This window comes from Malus sylvestris, chromosome 11 (genome assembly GCF_916048215.2).
Source record: "Malus sylvestris chromosome 11, drMalSylv7.2, whole genome shotgun sequence".
NCBI lineage: Eukaryota > Viridiplantae > Streptophyta > Magnoliopsida > Rosales > Rosaceae > Malus > Malus sylvestris.
The window spans coordinates 2709060-2729265 of record NC_062270.1 but is presented as its reverse complement, the minus strand read 5'-3'; the positions used below and the strand labels follow the sequence as shown (position 1 = coordinate 2729265).

The window sequence follows — 20206 nt, the reverse complement described above, 5'->3', positions numbered from 1 at the left end:
CTTTCAGGAAAGAGGACGTAATTGTTACAGTATCCTAAGCTAATCACGCATTGCCATTAGCAAATGTCAAAACACGGTTTGGCTTAGGATACCGCCAAAGCCAGACGAGTTTCTCTCGCAAGAACCACGAACAAGAGGGCATGTCAGCATGTCCGAGTCGTCGTACCCAGTGCACAAGGCTCCCGCTTTACGCAGGGTCTGGGAGAGGTGAATGTCGGCTAGCCTTACCCCCATTTATGTCAGCATGTCCGAGTGCACAAATAAAATTGAAGGAGCAAAATTGGAATCACCTTCTCGCCTTTAAATAAATTGAAACCCAAAAGAAACCATCTGGAATTACATATACATATATATGTTCCTAGGCTTATTACCAAACATTCAGGTCGGAGAAAGTGAAAACTGACTAATCTAAAACAGATATCTACTATGAACACCAAAACAGATTTTCTATCCACGTCCATCTGTACCGAATCCCCAATTTTCCGACATGTAAAGAATTCGCTAAAGAATTTCTAAGATTCCAATCCATTGTCACCTGAGAAGCTTGCCGGCCTCCCGTCAATAGATAATGCTTTCGGAATTCTTTACAAAATCCATCATCGGTTTCCTCAGAAGTTGCTGTAATACTGGAAGACAAAATTCAGGAACCGGGTTCTTTCATCTGCGCAAAGAATGGTGGAGAATAAGAAAGAAACAAACGAATTACAATTAAGTTGATTTCAGAAAAGATTAACCAAGGTTTTCGAAATAAGGAAAGAAAAAAGATGTCGAACTGACATGTACATGCTAACTATACGACCGATGACTGGAATGCTGGGGAAATATCTGCTGAGATTCTTTCTGTCAACCAAAGCCAAATCCTTCACTAGCTTCATGAATAGCAAGTATCAATCGTTCATGAAGCTGTTCTTTGGTGGTGTACTCAGGAAGGTCTAGCTGGTTAAAGCTGGAAAAGACATAGGACTACATTAGAAACATCGAGCTTGACGAGAATGTGAAGGGGACAAAGAAACTGACTTTTTCAAAGAAACTAACTTTTTCAAATTATGTTTACACTAACCATGTATGAGCAGAAGGTAGCCTGTCAGGAGCTCCATAAGCCTTGTGGATCTGAAATTTCTGAGGACCAGAGATACCTTGCAAAGCCCTGAAACCTTCCAATGGAACCTGAAAGTCACAAATATGTTAGTTTTACCGAGTACAAAAATTTGCCCCCACATATGCATCATGTTGCAAGCATACATTTAAATCATTAGCTACGCATGCCATCTCCAATCATTATACAATGGCAAAGTTCAATGAGACAACATGCGCATTGTGAAAAACCATGTTCACAGGAAATGAAATTGACAAATGATATCAAGGTAAAATCAACGCAAGTCACACTTCCAACGGACCCTGTGAAAAAAAGGAAATGAAATTGACAAATGATATCAAGGTAAAATCAACGCAAGTCACACTTCAACGGACCCTTTAAAAAAGTTATGAACATTATAAAGGGAGGGGTTGGGTTGTTGGGAAAAAGGGATGGGACAAGGGAAAAGAGGGGTCGCATACACTCAGAAAGCACAAAAGCACATACAAAATCCCTTTTAGTCGTGAACCAGCGGATATGGAGAAGTATATATACTATTTTCATATTTCTTTTGTAGTACAAACAGTTACCTTTGATGTTCCAGTCACAAATTGCAGCAGTCTTGCCATGTCCTCCTTGTCGAAACTTTCAACCACGTCCCAGAACCATTTAACAACATCAGATGATGATGTGTAGCCAGTGTACTCGGTGTTGGCCTTCAAATCAGCCACTGTAAGGACAATGCCACCATTCAGATATCACAAGAGAAACAAAAGACCATATCAATTATGTAATAAGCTCATTTTAAATGCAACTCACAATCTATCTCTGGAAGACCACTGATAAGTAGCTCAAGCTCCTTGTCATTGAAAATTGAGATAAGCTCTCGCGGGACCAATTCCTTAAACCCCTCCATGAAGGAAGTAATTTGAGGTCGGATAGCATTTGTCAAGATATGTTCAGCTACAAGGTCAACATACTCGTGCTTCGTCTCTTCTGTAACCCGAATATTTCTTCCTCCAGGTTTCAGCTCATAATCAGTAACCTTTTCAAGAAGGTATAAAGAAAGGAAAACACAACAAACAAGTACAACATTAGTCAAACCCGCAAGCTCAATTTAATGTTATAACATTGAATGAAAATCAGATTGGCATTTAAGTAAAGACTTAACAATAACACTACGTGAAAACCCAAAAGCTTTCAAAAATAAAGAACAGAACTTAAAAGTAACATATAAATTCAAATACCTGGTTTTTCTCATAAAGGATATGCTTTTCTTCATCCGCATCCATGCTAAACGTCAGGTCAGGAATATCACTCACGTCATTCTGGACACGAGAAAAAAAATCAAATTAAAGAAACTTACGCAATAGAGGAACTGAGTCTTAATCCTGCAGAGAATTTCAGAATAAGGAATATGACACATTTTAGATCAGTTAAAAAGATATAAAAACCTACAACGAAACCCATTCCAATCCAACCTTGAACTCTTAAAAATCAGAGTGTGATCAAAAGCACGCTAACCTCTAACATCCACTTTAAATTCTTGTAGTAATCAGGATCCACAGCCTCTATATCATGGTAAGTCACCTTTACACCAAGTATATGCTTATAGAAGGATCGAGTGAAATAAACATCCAAAAGTTGCCCATCAAAAAGTGCCTTTGCAACCTGAATAAATTATCACAGCAGCAAAAGTTAAAGAAAAATCTAACACAGACGGAAGAAGCTTATAAAGTCAGTTTCAAAAAGTCAATAATAGTCCAGAAGAATTACCACACGGCCCACAAATTTAAAATAAGACAGATGTTCTGTCTGGTAGACAGAATTAGGGTTTGGCTGGAAAGTTGCATTGTTTCCTACGGTGGTGAAAAGCAATGCCCCCTTGTCAAATATGACCCTTGACAGTAATTGATACCACTCTCGTGTCAGACCTCCAGCATCAATACCCTCTTCCCCTTGGAATTGGACATTTAATCGTCCCTTCATGTCCAGAGTAGGCCGCATGCGCAACTGATTATAAGAATCCTCCAAAACGTATGCCCGCCGAACACTTATTCTCAGAGGACCAGAGAGATGTTGCTCATGCTGCTGCCTAATTCTTGACCGGAAATATGCTCTTTTGTTATCAAAATCAATTAGCCTTGGTGCCTTCAGCATCATAGTAAGGGATTTCTCCAACAAACCTGGATTCTGCCTGATAAAAGCATTTAAAAGCCGGCGATGCTTCTCAGCGAACTTTGTAAATGTAATAGCACCATCAAGCTTTCTCTGAGAATCCCCACAACTGTGGCACTTGGTAGTTGAAGGATCTGAGTTTCCAGAGGACTCTTTGACTTCTCTTGCAGTCACATTCGCCTGGTCTTGCAGCATAGTAGAGAGGTTCTCTTGTAGCTTTTCACACAGAACAAAAAAAGCCTCCATAAAAGGCAGGAGTCTCTGGGTTCCAGGAGGGAGAGGAGACGAAGAAGAACCCTGTGCATGGTCCCCAGTATTTACTATAGACATGGTTCGACAAAAAGTACTCTGACCCAGTGCTGTTTCAGTCGCACTTATACAGTTGCTTAATTCTAGCCACAGTGGCTCAAGTGCAACATTTAGTTTCCACATGATGGCATGCTCCTCCTGATCCGCATCATTCTCCAATCCTGAATTCTCACTAGCCCTAGGTGAAGTGAGAGAGCAAAGTGCTTGTAATACACGTAGGATTGCTAACCCAGCCATTGATCCGGCACTCAAACCCAGCATATGTGTGTTCCGGAGAGTAACAAGCTCACCAACAGCTGAGGCACTCAAACGATGAGCCAGTTCTGACAGCGCTGAGACAAATAGTTTTCGATGGGGTGCTGCAACTGAGGCCAACTTCTTCAAGACCTCACCAGCAAGCATATAAAGTTTATCTGAAAGCCTAATCAAGTAAATGGACTCAGATTAGACACTCATAAAAACACAGTTCATATAGTAGCACAAAGAAGAGAGTAGTTAATCTGACAAATACTGCATCTACGTTCAAAGAATGAACATATAAGAATTAGTGAGCTAATAATACCCCTCGCGACCAAGAAGGCTGCAAAGATTGTGTAGATCAGATTCTGGCAGCTTCAAGAAAACATTATATGTATCCGTACTCCTCTTTCCATCTGAAGTTGATGATTCACCACTAACAGGCTTCTCTCCCTGATTAGATTCTGATTCCAAAGGAGGAACCTTTTGACCATCTCCTGAAGCTTCACCAACAGGCTTATCTGCCCTCTCAGATTGAGACTGGCCCTCTAATTTTGAAGCTGAAGTATACACAACAACCTGAAGCAGGCCCATCACCTGTAGCACACAAAAAAAAAAAATTAAAAACATGAGATGGTGCTGAATTATAATTTTTTTTGAAAGGATCATGCTGTAGGACATGCTTCAGCAATAAAATAATCAAGATTATGACTCCACATGTACAACTAGAGATACGGCAAGCAATACACACGTTCTCTACCATATACTTAGTTTTTTTCTTAATTTTTAAGGAGAGAAATAAAGTTATGGAGCAGGTACTAGCCTTTGTCCAGAATAGTTAATGAGTCAGACATTACAAACAATTGAATTACTCCAATCTTAAATTCATATAAGCTCTCAAGTTGAAGTACTAAATATGTGGATACCTAACAACTACCAAGGGATTTTACACACTACACTTTTAAATGAATAGACAAACAGCAGCTAATCTCTCCACGAGGTCATTTTAAACTGGTTAACCATAGAGTAGGTAGTACCTGCTCAAGATGAGCAGTGCCATAATGAGGTCGGTTCAGGAGCTTCAGGAACAATATCAGGGGAATGTCCACATCCTGGGTGTTTCCAGATGGTTTTGATGAAGATCCTCCTTCTCCAATTTTCTCCTTGCCTTTGTCCTTCTTGGTTTCCATATGGATAGGGCTTAATGACTCAGGAACACCAGAGAAATCAAAGAAGAATAACATATTTGCCACAGCAGAATGATTTGTGGCCAAATAAGTCAAGATCTCAAGAATTCGACGTAGCACCAAGGGAGGAAGACCTATTGAAAATGAATATAAAGCAAACAAATTGTTAGTCCATAAATAGAAGAAACAAATGTATTGCAGATAACTGTTGGAGCGTCAGATGACTTACCATCTAACAACTGTGATCGACCATAAACAACATTTGAATTGCAACCGTAAAGCCTTTGAGCATTAATAGCTGCTAATCCACCGACTGAGCCCTCAGCCTCAGGTTTGATCATATCAAGCAAATGACGAACTAAGATTGCTCGTGTAACGCTATGGGTACATAAGTTCAACAAGAGCCTCTGCAAGAGTCCTTTGCCCAGGGGCTAACCACACACAAAAAAATAAATGGATCATGTTAGCAGAAGATAGTCATTTAATGAATGATTTTATGTGACAGTATGTAGAAAAAAAAAAAAAAAAAGTAGTACATGTATGTGTACATGCGATTTTCAAATAATGTGTTATTTTGAGGTCTTTTAAAGCACAAATTGAGAAAATATAACCCACTTGGTTTTCTACTCTTCAGCCAACCGAAAATTCTTCATATGACGTTTTTTACACATTATTATTCCCATCAACAGGAGCTTTAACACTTATATAGTACACATAAATTTGTTCAAACCTCCAAACTTTCTAACCATATATGGATTTTTTAAAAAGAAAACCTAATATTCATATTTCAACGAAACATAAAACTTTCATAACCAGTTATAAACACTCCAATTACCATTAATTGGAATATGAATTTACCTGCGCTAATCGTAATAGCCTAATTAAGGCTTTCAATTCATCGGCATCCAGAAGTGGCTCTCCTTCGATTTCCTTAACCTTTAAGCTGTCTGCAAGAGCAGAAACTGCCCTCCGGCCAATTGTGACTCCAACACCTCTGTCCATCACCGTCTGCCGATCAAAACCCAATCCATTTCTCCGGTTGTTTAGCCTCTGGCTGGTTCCAAAAAGGCTGCGAGCCTGATAATGACTCATTGCTCGGTCTCTTAGCATTTGGGCTTCAGCGAGCAATGGAGAAGGCAATCCAGACAGAACTGCTTCTGAAGAAGTTAAAAGTACCTGGACCAAGAGAAAAATTACATATATAAGACAAATAATCATTACAATCAAGGTCATGAAAGATGCAGTTCCAGATGAAAACCTCTTCACGTAAATCAGCAGGAAAAGTAGCAATTATTGAAGCGTTGTCCATGTCAACTGGTCCCTCAGCCTGATGTGCAACCCTTTGTGCTCTTTGTTGAGCCAAAACTTCTTCTTGGATATCTGGAGGAAGGGCTGCTAAAAACTCAGGATCAATGTCGTCTGCAGAAGGTGGTGCATAAGATGGAGGTTGAACCGGCTGAGCTTGTTGTGAAGCAAGAACTTCGGCCCTCAAATATTCAGGTAAAGCATCCAAGAAGGTCGGATCAATTGTATTAGCACCAGCAGCCTCATTATTCAAATCTTGTTCAGCCTGATTAGCTTCTGGAGCAACAGTTGTGTTTTCCCTTGATGGTTCAACTGTACGATTTTCAAAAGTAGGCATGGGATGGCCAATTTCATTTATTTCACCAATGTAATTCATATCAACGTCAATATTTGTTGGCACCAAAGAAGTATGAGAATCACCTGGATTAGGCACATTGAAACCCAAACTTGCCGACACATTACCAACCTGACCCTCTGCTCTTGAGGATCTATCACAACCCACAGCCTCCACAGTAACATCATGGGGATTAGAAGGCACAGAACCCCCTTCACATTGTAAACCAGCACTTATTTCTGCAGACGAGTTGACAGAACCTGGCACTGACCCTACTTGCTCACCAGCAGCACCATTTCCATCACCAATGTCCATGCTATCGCTTGGTGTACTGTTCGTTGAAGGTGGCATAATTGACATTGGTTCAGGTGCTTGTAAGAACTCCCCTGCACCTTCGACTATAGATTCTGGATTGACTTGTTCTTGACAGGGAGCAGTGTCAGAACTTGAGTTAACTTGATGTGTTGTTTCATCAACCCCATCTTGACGCTGATCTTCATTTCTTTCATGGCTGTCATTGTGCTCCCCTGCTACTTGACTATCACTTAAAGGAGGGAGATCTGGCTGTTTCTCCTGCACTCCTGAGTTCTGGGACTGTCGTTCAGCAGGGATATCAGCTGGAGCAAGACTGCGTAATCGCGATATAAAGTGTTCCTCCACTGCTTGTGCAATAGCAGCAGCTTGAGGACCTGCTTGAGGCTGGCCATCATCAGTCCATCGACCATCACCTGGCCCTCTTCTCCCCGATAACTGCAATGAGTCCATACCTACTGAATAATCAGTCAATGGTGGGGGTGCAGCACCACTCAACCGGTCACCAAAAAGATTGCTTGGTACGTGATCATAAGGTAGAACAGGAGAATCAAACATGTAGAAATGAGCAACATCAAAGCTCCCTGATGACAGAGCTTCTAAATCCCTGGATGAATTTCCACCTGCTGACCACATTGAGACCAAATCCCCAGACTGGGATGGTCTTAAAAGGAGAGGATGTTGAAATCCATTTGCTTCTGCAACAGATCGCTCAAAGGAAGACCTACTTGTCTGACGGCGGCGATCAAAACCTATCGGCCTTCTCAGACCAAACAAGTCATCCACATTAACACCTTCAAAAGGTTCAGCAGCAACATCAATGAGACCACTTCCAGCTCCAGGTTGTTCAAGTACCTGCAAATGATCAAGCCCATCAAGGGCTTCTCTCCATCTCACTTCTATGACACGATTCTCATGAAAATCATCATCATCTTCATCAATCATCCCATCATTGTAATCATCTCCCAAGCCGGTATCATCATGGTCTTCCACATCAGTATCAGCAAGTGACATCATGCCACCACCGCCCTCTGCTATATCCTCATCCTCATCCTCTCCCTCATCATCATCCTCATCATCCTCACCATCATCACCCATGTCATTTTCTAAATCAGCCATGTCCTCTCCCTCGTCGTCATCCTCACCATCATCACCCATGTCGTTTTCTAAATCAGCCATGTCATCATCTGTCCTATTCTCAACACGAAAAGACATCTCAATTTGATCAGTGTTGTGTAGTACATTACCTTCATCCATCTCCTCACGCATGAAATCCATCCCAAGCTCCATGGGTGGATTAGAAGCTATTGGTCCTTCAACTTCTATCCTCATATCTTGTTCCACCAACTGGATCAGATTTGCATCAGGATTACCTTCACTTTCAGAAATTCCTTGATCCCCTTGAACAACCTGTACGACGTCTCTCACACCCTGTTCACTGCTTGCATTCTGATTATCCACCACAGTAGTATCAGCTGATGGGGCAGTTACCTGATCGTCAGAACTTCCATTCAACCCTGTGGATTTTTTCTTGCTCGTCTCATCAGATTTAAAGTATTGCTCACTAGCATTAGCAGCCCTTGTTAGGCTTTCTAACGTCTTGAGTATCAAATTCACAGTTTTGGGAGCATCAGGATGGTCTAAGTCAATCACCCGGAGGATACCAGTCAGACACTGAATCATTCCCCCATCTATCATGCTTTTTGCTATGTCTGGTGAAAACCCAGAACCAGGTAAGTTGCTGGATGATGAATTTTTTGACAAAATTGAATACACCAAATCAACAAAAGCATAAACGCTTTTATCCGGTAATAAGATGCTCTTGGTGGAAGTACATCCCAAATTCGAAAACGAGGATAAAGCCTTTACAAGTTCACTAATTACTCGTCTGCGCCCTTCACTGGAACGACCACACAGAACTACCAGGAACCAAGAAGCTTTTTCAGACAGTTTGTCTCTCCATTCATCAGGTCCAGCAGATTTATCAATGGTGCGTGGAAGCAATCGATGAATTACATGGTGAAGTATACCACCATGTCCAAGACCATCTGTTTGATTAGATCCCCGCAACTGAGTCATTTCTAAATCCCGTTTAAGTATAACCCCAACTGCATGTACATACATAAGAAGGATATCACTCAGTAATTTGAGAACAAAGGTAACTTTAGCCAACCCTGCAGATCTTTCAGATTCTGACTCCACTTTCCTTGTCTCGTCAACCTTTGATTTACCCTTCACCTTCATAGAGGGTTCATCTACTTCCATAGCAGATGGGTTATTCGAATAGTCTTCCTGGCTATTTGGGAAATGGTATTTGAAGACTATTTCAAGAAGCTGATCTATCACTTGAGTGAGATTGGCAGGGATCTTCTTGTGACTTTTTGCGCATTTACCAGATCCATCATGTATCTTATTTTCAGAAATCCGTACACACTCATTGGAAGATAATCCAGCCTCATCACCTACTGCTTTAGATTTTTCCTTTTCCTTCTCTTTTTCCTTCAATAACAGAACAAAGGTTCTACCTCCTGATGTCTCCAACTGACAAACTGCAGAAGCAGCTTTCATAAAAACTACTGGATCTCTAGAGATTACAGGTGCCATTGATGTCAAGAACGTTCGTGCAGAAGTGCGCCCACCATGCCTGTTTCCACTCAGGGCTTGGCGAATCTCCAATTCCATTGCTGTTTGCAGTGTTTGTGGATCTTCAAGGAGATGGCGAACAATAGCAGATGCAACAGTATCATATCCCGGGAAAAAACAACTTCTTGGAAGGCCAAATAGAGCTGCCAAGCCTCCATTTTCAAGGAATTGTAAAGCTAGAGCATGAGTTTTTGTCAAGCGAGCACATAATTGTAAAACAGCCTGCATGATCATTGCTGGGACATGCTGCTTTATCAAGTCACAAGCAACTGCTAGCACTTTATGACTCTCTTCCATAGTCAAATAACCAGTAGATTTCCCCAATATTTTCTCAAATGCTGTGGCAGAATCCTTTTCATAGGCATCCATAAGCTGTTTTTTCTCTGTATCTGATGCAGGGATTGACATACGCTCTCCAGATAATTCAGGTAAAGGCCCTGTCTGAGTATCTTCAACCTTTTCAGAAATTCTGGACCTTGATTGCAACATGTTATCCAAAATAAGCAGTAGAGCACTGATACATTTTGGGACAAGAAGCTCATTGCCTGACTCATCTTTGCCCTTAAAGTTCATCAAGATATCTGTTGCAGTAGTCACAATACCATACTGTGCAGCGACTTCCCTTGTGCTTCCATCCTCAGAAAGAAGTAATGCAATAACATGTGACACCATACTCAACGCACTGGTATCATTAGAAAAATCCAATGGACAATTCTTTAGCTGCTGAGTAAGATAAGATACAACTCTTGGACGGTCTTCCCCTTTGTTCTGGTTGCTAAGTGTCACAAGCAAATCTGTCAAAGGGAATGCCATGGTATCATTACTTTGAAGTAATTTAACCGACGCTGCAAGGACATCATCAACAGGAGGAGCTTTCACACAACCCTCTTCTGCCGGCACATCAACAGACTTTTCAACACTCTCAGCTTTAGATGCATCTGATGAATTTCCCAGTGAAAGAGCAAGTGCTCGAGCCAGTTCATCATCATCCTGCACAGGATCCTCAGGATGACTAAAGAGCCACTCCATGGCCATTTCAACGCTATTTGTTCCCACCCGCCTAAGAGCTTCCTCTGCCCTAGCCCTTGGAAAACCCATCTCAACAATGGTGGTAATAGTATTTTCATCAAGTGGTGGGGGCATGAATCGCTGGTTTGTACTTCCAGCAATGCCACTGCGATTCTGCTTCACATCTCCAACACCAGAATATACATGCATGACAAGCGAGACAATAGAAGCAATGAAACCTGGACTACAATTTGGAAACAAAGGGTGGTTCCAGACAGGAAGTATCACATCAAGAACTTGAGATTGCAGCATACGAATAAAAACTTCTGGGTCCCTTGGCACAGGGAAAAGCCCAATTGACAAACCAACTGCAACTGGCTGCTGAACAAGCAACTGTGCTTGAGAAGCAGAGGTTGTGGATAAGAGTAAAGAAGAATTAACAAAATACTCGAGCACACGGCAATAGCTCTGTAAAGTATCAAGCAGCCACGAACTGTGGGACAGTTTACTTCCTTCACCTGTCCTTTCGGGATCAATACCTGACGTTGACACGGAGTATGGTAGTGTCCACAACAACTGACTAGTAGCTTCAAATGTTGTAAGCAGCTCCTTAAAAGTACCATGGACATAGAAATTATTTACTGTTGCAGTATAACAAGTACGTCGCCTGCTGTCAAATGTAAGTGATACCATATCATCGACAACTTTGCCAAGATATCGACACTTGACTGACAGTGATGTATCGAGCCCAGTTGATGTAGAATGCCTAGAGAAGCTAAGAGACTCGAGAAATATTTTAGCTAGGGCAGTTCCAAGAGTCTTGGAAACCAAACTCAACGACCCAGAGTCGACTCTACGCCGATTTGGTGATGTGAATCCCTTGACAAGAGCTGTGAAGAAGGAACGCAGTGTGGAAGCCAGCTTGTTGAGGATTTCTATCACAAGAACATCAGGACTTTTCTTTTTCAAATCTTGGGAAGTAGATGTCTCTGATACCGTTGAGGAAGATTCAGAATCAACATTTAAAGCCTCCAAATGCCGGCCTGTCCTTCCACCCCTTATGCGTGTAAAACCATGACGACTACGACGGTGCAAACCTTCACCAGAGCGAACAACTGATAGAAACTCACGTTCTCCACCCCACAAGGGCTGATTCCTGATAGAAACTGGGTTCATATATCTCACCATTGGAATATTTGCATCATCATCACTCTCCCTTCCAGAAGCATTAGTCGGAGCTGCCTCAGCACTCTCTGGTTCTTGTTCAGCATTGATCTTCTCATCTGACTTGACATCATTGCACAGAGAGATTTGCCAAATTATTTCCCGGTAGGTGCTCCCGAGATCTTTCAATACATCAGCATCTGCTGCACCAAGTTCAGACACCACAGTAGTCGTCCCTTTCAACAGAACATTAGACAGAGACAGAATAGCTTCAAGACTGGAAAGATGTCTCAAAACTTGAGTTTGCTTCGCAGATTCCACCAAAGCAAGTTGAGTCCCTCCAACTGAAACTAAAAGTTCATTTGTTGATTTCAGATGCTCTCTCAAGAATGAACATACTGCCCGAGCCAAAGAAGCAGAATGTTGTGGTGAGAAGTTCTTAAATGCGACAGAAATACTCTGGCCAACTGAAACAGAAAGAGGCATCAAAGGCAAGGTAAATAACTGCAGGACAGCTTCAACCCCCTTCTTTTCCACAAATATACGACATGTGTCACCATTCTGAAGTATTGTTTCAAGAAGACGTGCAACATTGCTCACACAATCAGGAAGAAATAATTCAACATTCCCCACTGAAGAATCAGAAGGTGGTTCCACAGTCTGCTCTGAACTCTCCGTTTTGGATGATTCCCCATTATCAGACATGACCAAATTCCTCTCTTCTCCATCTGTTTCCATGGGAACAGGAGTAGAAGAGCCCAAAGGATCAATTGACATGTACGAAGCATCAACCCCATGTCCAATTTTTGAAATGGCATTTAAGATCTCAATCAGCATATCCACTCCAGGCCCACGCAATGAGGAAGCGTGGCGCATTAACTCATCCAATCCACTAGATAACGAACCTGGTGTGTCACTGGTCAGGGCCTTCAGATAAGTTCTTGAAGTAAATATCTTCACAAAGCACCTCAAAGCATTGCGATCTTTCACAGCCTGAAGACCATTAGTAGTATTTAAACATAGGGCATCCAGACACTGTGGTATGCATGTAATGGCTTCTGCAGAGCAAAGAACACCATCCATTATAGCATCCAAGAAGGCAGAAGGAAGGCCTGCTGCATCTAAAACTGGAAAACAGGTAGGATCTTTGTGTATTAGATCACTCATGACAGTTGCCGCAAGTGAGAATACCCCACCACCAAAATCCTTTGCCCTTTTAAATATTATGCATAAGCATTGTGGCAATAGACTCTCCTCTGAGCCATAAACACGAGCAGTATTTCCAGGGGCATAAGTCCCCAGGGATATAGCACGCAATAGAGCTTTCATAAGCAATCGTCTGTGATATGAAACCAGTGGTTCTGAATACAAAGGCTGCATGCTGTCTAGCTCTGTGGAAGTTCCTACAGCTACTTGTGCACTACTCCCAATGATGTCAGAATCATCATCTTCATGCTTTGAGCCATTTTCTACATGAGACACTTCCACCTGTAGGCGAGAGATTGTATCGTCTAAACCACCCAAATCCCGAAACAATGCAGCAGCAGGATTACTGTAATCCATAAAAGCTTCTAAAATGTGCACAGATGTGCTGACCAAATGAAGGTGTTGCGGGTCTGTATCTTTAAGCAAAGGCAGAAGGGTGGGAATAAAACCAGCTTCACGCATGGCTGAACAACCTGATGATGATGACACCAAAACTGTGACAAGAGACAATAGAGCCTCAGCAAAAACAACAGACCACTTTGATGTATCTTTGGTGACAAAATCAATGGCCTTCTGCATGAGACTGGACAGGATTCCACGATGCCCACCAGATGTGACAGCAGTTAAAACAGTAGGCTGCCGGGATCGATCTTGACAAAGAGCAACCAGTGAAAGAAGACAGAGAATTCGAATTTTCTCAGGAACCACATCCTCAAAGCTCAACAATGACACTAATTCATTGATAAACTCAGGTTCAGCATTGAAGAAAGAAACAAGGTCGTCAGCATCACTATTTGCTTGAACAAGAACTATGAAGGCATACAAGCGGATGCATGCATACTGCTGCCGAGTAGCTACAGAGCCAAAAGCCCTTGCAAACCGCAATCTTGTCAATAAAGAAAATCTTAAGCTAGAGGGTACTTTGTACTCGGCAATTAACTTGCACAAAAGCTCAAGATCCGTCTCTGGATGAGTATTGATGTTGGGTAAGTGAATGATTTGTAAACCTTGGTTGGCAGGGATGTCACCTGTTGAATCATTTGATGCATAGAACTCAAAATGAAGGGTGCAGCCTAACTCGTAAGCAACAGGGTCACAACCATTCTGTATTGCACTAGCAATTAATCCAAGACCCTCTTCTTTTCCCCCCCAACCTTGTGCAAGAGCGAATAACTTTGAATTTAGTGCAGCATCCCTAATGGAATACTTTCCAACTGTTTTCTTTAAAAATGCAGCCAATGTCTGCAGGCAACCCTCAACCACATCCGCATGAGTGCAAGCAAGAAGAGATGAAAGATGCTGCTGCAATAACATATGAAACAAAGACATAAAACTAATGAATGGGAAAAGGAGGAATTGAAAATAAATGAAATTGACTGATGTAAAGAATAAAAATTAACACAATCAAATGCACAATAATCAGAGTTGTTAATTATCACAACCCAGCTAAAAATAAGCCTTCATCCCATATACAATACCCAAAAAGCAATAATGGTATAATTGTATATCTAGAAGGAATAAAAACTAACTAATAATAAACAACTGAAAATTACACACCAACGACGGAGAGGTGAATGATGGAAATTTTACCTCATAAGAACTGTAGAAGTGCTTATTTGTGCAATTCTCCAAAATTATCCTTATTACACGGAGAACTTGAAGAACAGCTTCTCTCGGAAAAGGAGGATCAGTGTCTAGAAAATTATCATCAACCTGCAAATCCTTCCTGGATTTTATGTGCTTCTCAAAAAATGAATCAAAATGGTTGAAAAGATCAACCCAATGATGGAAATCTCCCTGCACCAGAAATAAAAGCATATAAATCATATTGCATGTAAATAACTGTATTAATGTAACAGTTAAAGGTAATAAAATCACCTTATCGAACTCCCAGATGAAACCTTTCAGAGGTTCCTCTATATTCTCAAAGGGAACGGCAGTGACACTATTGATGAAGGATCTAATTTTTGGGGGCTGAAACAAAACAAGACCAAACAAATAGTTGTTAGTACTTTGCAGACTCGCCAAATTGCTTTTATATAAAATTAGTACCCAGTACCACAGAGACAACAAATAAACAATAAATAGATGACTTATTTGTAAACATAAGTTCTTCAAGTGCAATAAGGGATGTTCAAGGTGTGCAAACAATGAGAAGGGTACACACAACATAGTGCAAACAAGACCATATCCTAGAGATAATTTGTTTTAACACACATTACCCCCTATCACTTTGTTAGAAGTCTCCATACTACTAACAGGAAATAAACAACATTGAAACTAATGTCAAAAAGTTTCAAGAAGCACACAAGTTAAAATGTTGTTAATAGATGTTGTTAATAGTGCCACACTTGTCTGGTACCTTTAAAGAAAGGATTGAGGTGGCTTGGATTGACCTTAATGAACCTTAACATAATATGGTTAAGTTCACTTAATAAAATTTAATTACTGAAAATCTTAAGAGTGACATATTCAAAGAGATGCATATAAGGAACTAAGATCATTCACGCACTCACCATTTCATCTCACACTTTTAGCTAAGCGCAGTATCCGTTTGAGCAAAATTTTATTCTGTGTGATGTGAATGTACTAAATTTATAACTTGAAAACAATTCATACATCTAAGTCCCACATATTTTAATGCATAGAAAAGTCTTAAAGAAAACAACGAACTCCTAACTTCACACATATTTAATGCATAGCGAAAGTCTTAAAGAAAACGACGAACTCCTAACTTCACCTTGCTGTAACAATTATCCAGTTTCCACACATTTTCTACAAAACATTAAAGCATAAATGTCAAAACCAATTAATCTTGTTCCATCTAGATATTGCCTCCTTATAAAAAGATTAAAACTTCTTTTTCGACAAAATAATCTGTCATGCATGACATTTGCTCCATGAACGTTAACACTGATAAACAGACTGACGAACCGACCAAACCTCCACCCCCTCCTCTTCTTCTCTCTCTCTCTCTCTCTCTCTCTCTCTCTCTCTCAATGCTAGCAATTTCAACAAAAACATATAAAGTCATATAGACATTCGATGGAGAAAATAACTCTTTGAACTAAGAAACAATAACGAAACTAATACAGTCAACTGGGTTGGTCATGAATAATCATGTATAATCATGTCTCTAGGATCTTCCTAGTACTGGTTGTAATCCTCATGCAAGAATGAAAACCTCACTTCATAAGCTGAATATGTTTGCATTTTCGTACTCCGAATTATATAAACAATTCAATAATAAGGTAAAAAAAATTAAACTTTCTTATCTTGTATCAGTCCCTAGTTAAACAACCAAAGAAAACATCAAATTGATAGATGCCCAAAACGAATTATATAAGCAATTGCATACAAAAGTGCCACTCACTGGGAAATGAGAAAAAAAAAAAAGAGAAAAAGAACATAACCCAGAACCATCAACTTCTCGAAATCAAAACATAGGGAAAACCCAGTACTTTAATCATGTACAAACACATACATATATATATTATGCGCAGTATGCATACAAGAATCTAATCGATTCCACAGGTGAAATATACTGACCACTTCAACCGCCCTCCTTCTCTTTAACTTCATATTGGAACTGAAAGCATTGCACGATTGAGAACCGCCTTGAATTGGTACCCGATCAATCGCTAAAAAACCAAGAATTGATCGAAGAGCAGAGACTGAATTGGGGAAATTAAAATTATGCGGCAACTAAAATTGAAGTGAGGAACGTTTTGTAGCGGCTGTTTGACGACGATCGGATCGTCAAGCTTCGATTTTTCGAGAGTGATAAGAGGAAATTTGAGCTTCTTCGCGATCAAGATTAGGGTTTTGATGAGGATCGCACAGAGACAGAAAGGGAAGCAGAGAATTGGAGAAGAAATGAATAACTGAGAAAGAAGCTAGAGTGTGGTATATATAGAGGGGGCAGGAAATTATAGTAAAATTCGGAAAAACAAAAAAAAAATAGACATAGATAAAGGGAGGAGATAAAAATAAAATAATTGTTTTTCATAAAAAATAAAATATAATAATTAAATATACATTGTGCTCTCCATTTGGGCCTATTTTATTATCATGGTGAGAATGTAATTATGTCGTATAAGTCCTCCTCTTATTACGAGTAAGATAGTTTGAATTATATGAGACAAAACGACACAGTACTTTAGATAATTAGTCTAACACATATAAAATTCATCTATTATGAATTGGATGCGACAAACAAACACATTGACTTAACACACATATCTATCATGAAAATCCTGATACAACGAATAAGATAATTTGAATTGAATGTGACTCTAGATTATTGTGTTAATGTCTCTATTATTTAACTTGTTTGATGTTCAAAAAGTATAATTGTAATTATGTCCAGCTTGTTAAGTAGCTTAATTTTCCTAAATTATGTTTTATTATTATCCAGGAAAATAAATAAATTATATTACAATATTAATTCTTTTTCTTACCAAGCAATGTTTGAATCCAAATTTGCTACAATATCCTTCTAAGTAAATATTTGCTAAATCCAGACCAAAAATGGTGTTTGATCTTTTGTTCTCTGTTTTGATCTTTTACTTTTGTTGGTTTTTTATTTTCTTACTAACATCACCCGTATCTAATTTAAGTTTCTCCAATAAATCTCTTTGGGCCGAATTTATACTTGGTTGTATCGTATTTATCACATAAAATGGCCACCAAATAAATTCATAAAAATTGATTTATTGTAAGAATTTATATATATTTTGGATTCCTAACTTCGATGATAGAACATAACAATATGTTTGGCAACAAAAGCTAACCCTTAGTATTTTTATTTATGCGCTTTTAATAAAAACAATTTTACTAGAAGTGTTTGTGAATAGAAGTGTTAAAAAAATAAAAAAATAAAAAACAGTTTCAAACGAGATTGTCAATCAAGTTTGCATTTGTGAAAATGGTATATATCCTATAGAGAAATTTTTCAATGTGCCAGGAATACGGCTCAATTGATTGAAATTTTTTTTTCAAGTTTCAAATTATTGTATTGTGACAGTTAATGTACCGAATTGTGTTTTTGATACACTGAAAAATCTCTTTCCGATACGTGAGGGAAGAGAAAAGAAAAAGGAAAACAGAAGCAATGATGTGTGTTTCCTTGGTAAAATCGAAAATGGCTAGTAGTGACTAGTAGTGCATGTACGTGCATGTTTCGGCCCTCTACTTTTGGGACTTTCTTAATTGCGAAGGAAAAGAGCTTCCGGGGGTTAACAACTTTATTCCAAGACCAACTAAAACATTGAACCCAAATATGCTTTTTTTTTTTTTTTTTTTTTTGATGAAATAAAACAAGTAAAATTGGAAACATGGACACAATTTGGACGTCCTAAATGGTGACATTTGGAGGGTATCATGTGGGGCTTTGTTAAATGATGACCAATTGTAGGAATAAAAGGATGAAGTTGAGTGCATATAGAGTATGAAAATATAAGATTGTAAATAATATTGCTATTAGTGTCACTTAGTATTTCAAATTAGTAATATTTATTTTCGCTTGTATATGAGATGTTTTAAATTCGATTCTCATCAAAGGTAAAATTGAACCATATTATTATGACAAACTCCCACCCCTTAGTGTAAATACTATTGCTTGTTAAAAAAAAATATTACTATTAGTAATTATTTACCATTGTAAGTAGTGGATTGTTTTGTGGTCAAGCCTTTCATCTTCAACTTTATTGTGTTTCTTTTATTAAAGGGGATCAGTTGGTCGCTTCGCTGTGACAATCTACTATTTGAGAGTCTAGAAGACTCACATAGACATTTTAACCTCCCCCAGGGCACCATCGTGTAATTCATCAACTTCAAAGAGAGAATACATGATGTGTTGTGTGAAATATAGGTTTGAAATTTGCCCCGACCACTTGTATTAAAAAATAGTGAATTACGACTTATTTATTAAGAGGTGAGGAAACTAAACACAATAATAGGTGTCTTACCACTTGAGTTTTAAGTCTATTTCATAATAAATTAGAGAATGACATAAATAAAGACACTGAAGATTTCACAACTAAAAACCAGTTGAAAAAAAACATCTAAGTTACCAACTAATTAAGTTTTTTTTTCTCCAACTCCCTCTAAGTGTTTTATATAAAATTTATACTTTGAAAATCTTTCTTTATAATTCATTTCATGGAAGAAAGTTACATAAAAGTTGGCAAAACAGTTGGACTAAGAGAATTTTTAAATTATAAATACTCCAACCCTACATAGACTTTTGTGTTGTCCACGTTGCACTTACATATCCATGAATCATGCCATACATTATCTGGTCCTAGTCGTCAATTAAGAGAATTTTTTCAATGTCCGAAGCACGATTGGCGTGTCAAGTATCAATACAATTGGTTGCAACTTTTTTTTTTTAAATTTATATTCAATTATATTATTACGCTTAGTGTATCGAGCCGTTTTCCGACACACCGAAAAATTGTTCGTCAATAAGATGTGCCTAACACAAAAAGATTTGACAATAAATATGTATAGCTCTCTACAACCAAACCACAAGTTTCTTGTTACTTTACATATTCCCAAAACATCTTTTCCCCTTCATCACAATGAAAAAAGTGAGCACAAAAAGTGTATGCCATTAAAATAAGTTATTCCTTTCTTGTAAATTAACCTCAGAACCTTCAATATGGACGTGCTCTAGCAATGGCTTGTTCTTGGTCCTTACTTTTGTCCCTAACTGAATAAAGATAATGTTATTAGACATACAAAATTGATTCACCTGCTGACACAATTTTTAATAAGACAACGAGTGAGTCTTATATACAATAATAGAGCCGTCTGTATTAGATTGTGTGTCATCATCAAGTTTGTTAATTTTTCAGGGGAGTCCTCTTTATTATTCGTCTCTATTTCTCCAACCCTTTAGCAAAGCGTTCCCTCGCATTAGCCGCTCGTTTAACTCGAGCTTTATGAATGTAAGTAAATCAAACGTGTAGTTTCATTGAGTTTCATCGTAACAAGAAATTCTAAGCACAAAAAGTATGCGTTTGTTAATTCGTAATCAGAATCAAAATAAGAAATGACTTAATCATACAAGAAGGAAAATATACACATTCCAGGTGAACGTTTGAAGAAAGAGAAAATGACGCGTAAAAATCATTTCTCCGGGCAGAAAACAGAACTCCCTTGGTTGGCTGGGCCTTTCTATATAGCTTTCAAGTTGGGCTAACCCGACCCGATTCCCCCAGGAAAAGATTTATTGAAAATTGC

The 20206-nt window shown here is 39.0% G+C and overlaps 1 protein-coding gene across 3 annotated transcripts; it reads right to left on the bottom strand.

Annotated features, from left to right (window-relative positions):
* Window positions 1-280: 280 nt before the first annotated feature.
* On the bottom strand, window positions 281-16845 carry LOC126591051 (E3 ubiquitin-protein ligase UPL1-like). Of its 3 annotated transcripts, XM_050256586.1 has the most exons (17): window positions 16508-16844; window positions 14837-14932; window positions 14549-14755; window positions 6712-14260; window positions 6245-6603; window positions 5845-6162; window positions 5216-5417; window positions 4837-5120; window positions 4125-4396; window positions 2852-3983; window positions 2600-2746; window positions 2323-2403; window positions 1895-2120; window positions 1666-1805; window positions 1061-1167; window positions 778-946; window positions 281-661 (listed from the first exon to the last, which is right to left on the bottom strand). In XM_050256586.1, exons 1-16 carry the CDS (start codon window positions 16538-16540, stop codon window positions 844-846), a joined length of 11256 nt encoding a protein of 3751 aa, XP_050112543.1. In that variant the 5' UTR covers window positions 16541-16844; the 3' UTR covers window positions 281-661; window positions 778-843. The 3 variants fall into 3 exon arrangements, with proteins under 3 accessions (XP_050112543.1, XP_050112540.1, XP_050112542.1); XM_050256583.1 differs by having other exon boundaries at window positions 6245-14260; window positions 16508-16845; XM_050256585.1 differs by having other exon boundaries at window positions 6245-14257; window positions 16508-16845.
* Between the last annotated feature and the right edge of the window lie 3361 nt (window positions 16846-20206).

Excerpts from the sequence above, each read along its gene's own strand:
- LOC126591051 (XM_050256583.1), bottom strand. The coding sequence starts at position 16,540 with ATGAAGTTAAAGAGAAGGAGGGCGGTTGAAGTG. Across the intron at positions 5,121-5,215 it reads TCGATCACAGTTGTTAGATG|GTCTTCCTCCCTTGGTGCTA; the intron begins GTAAGTCATCTG and ends CATTTTCAATAG. Across the intron at positions 3,984-4,124 it reads AGCCTTCTTGGTCGCGAGGG|GCTTTCAGATAAACTTTATA; the intron begins GTATTATTAGCT and ends TTACTTGATTAG.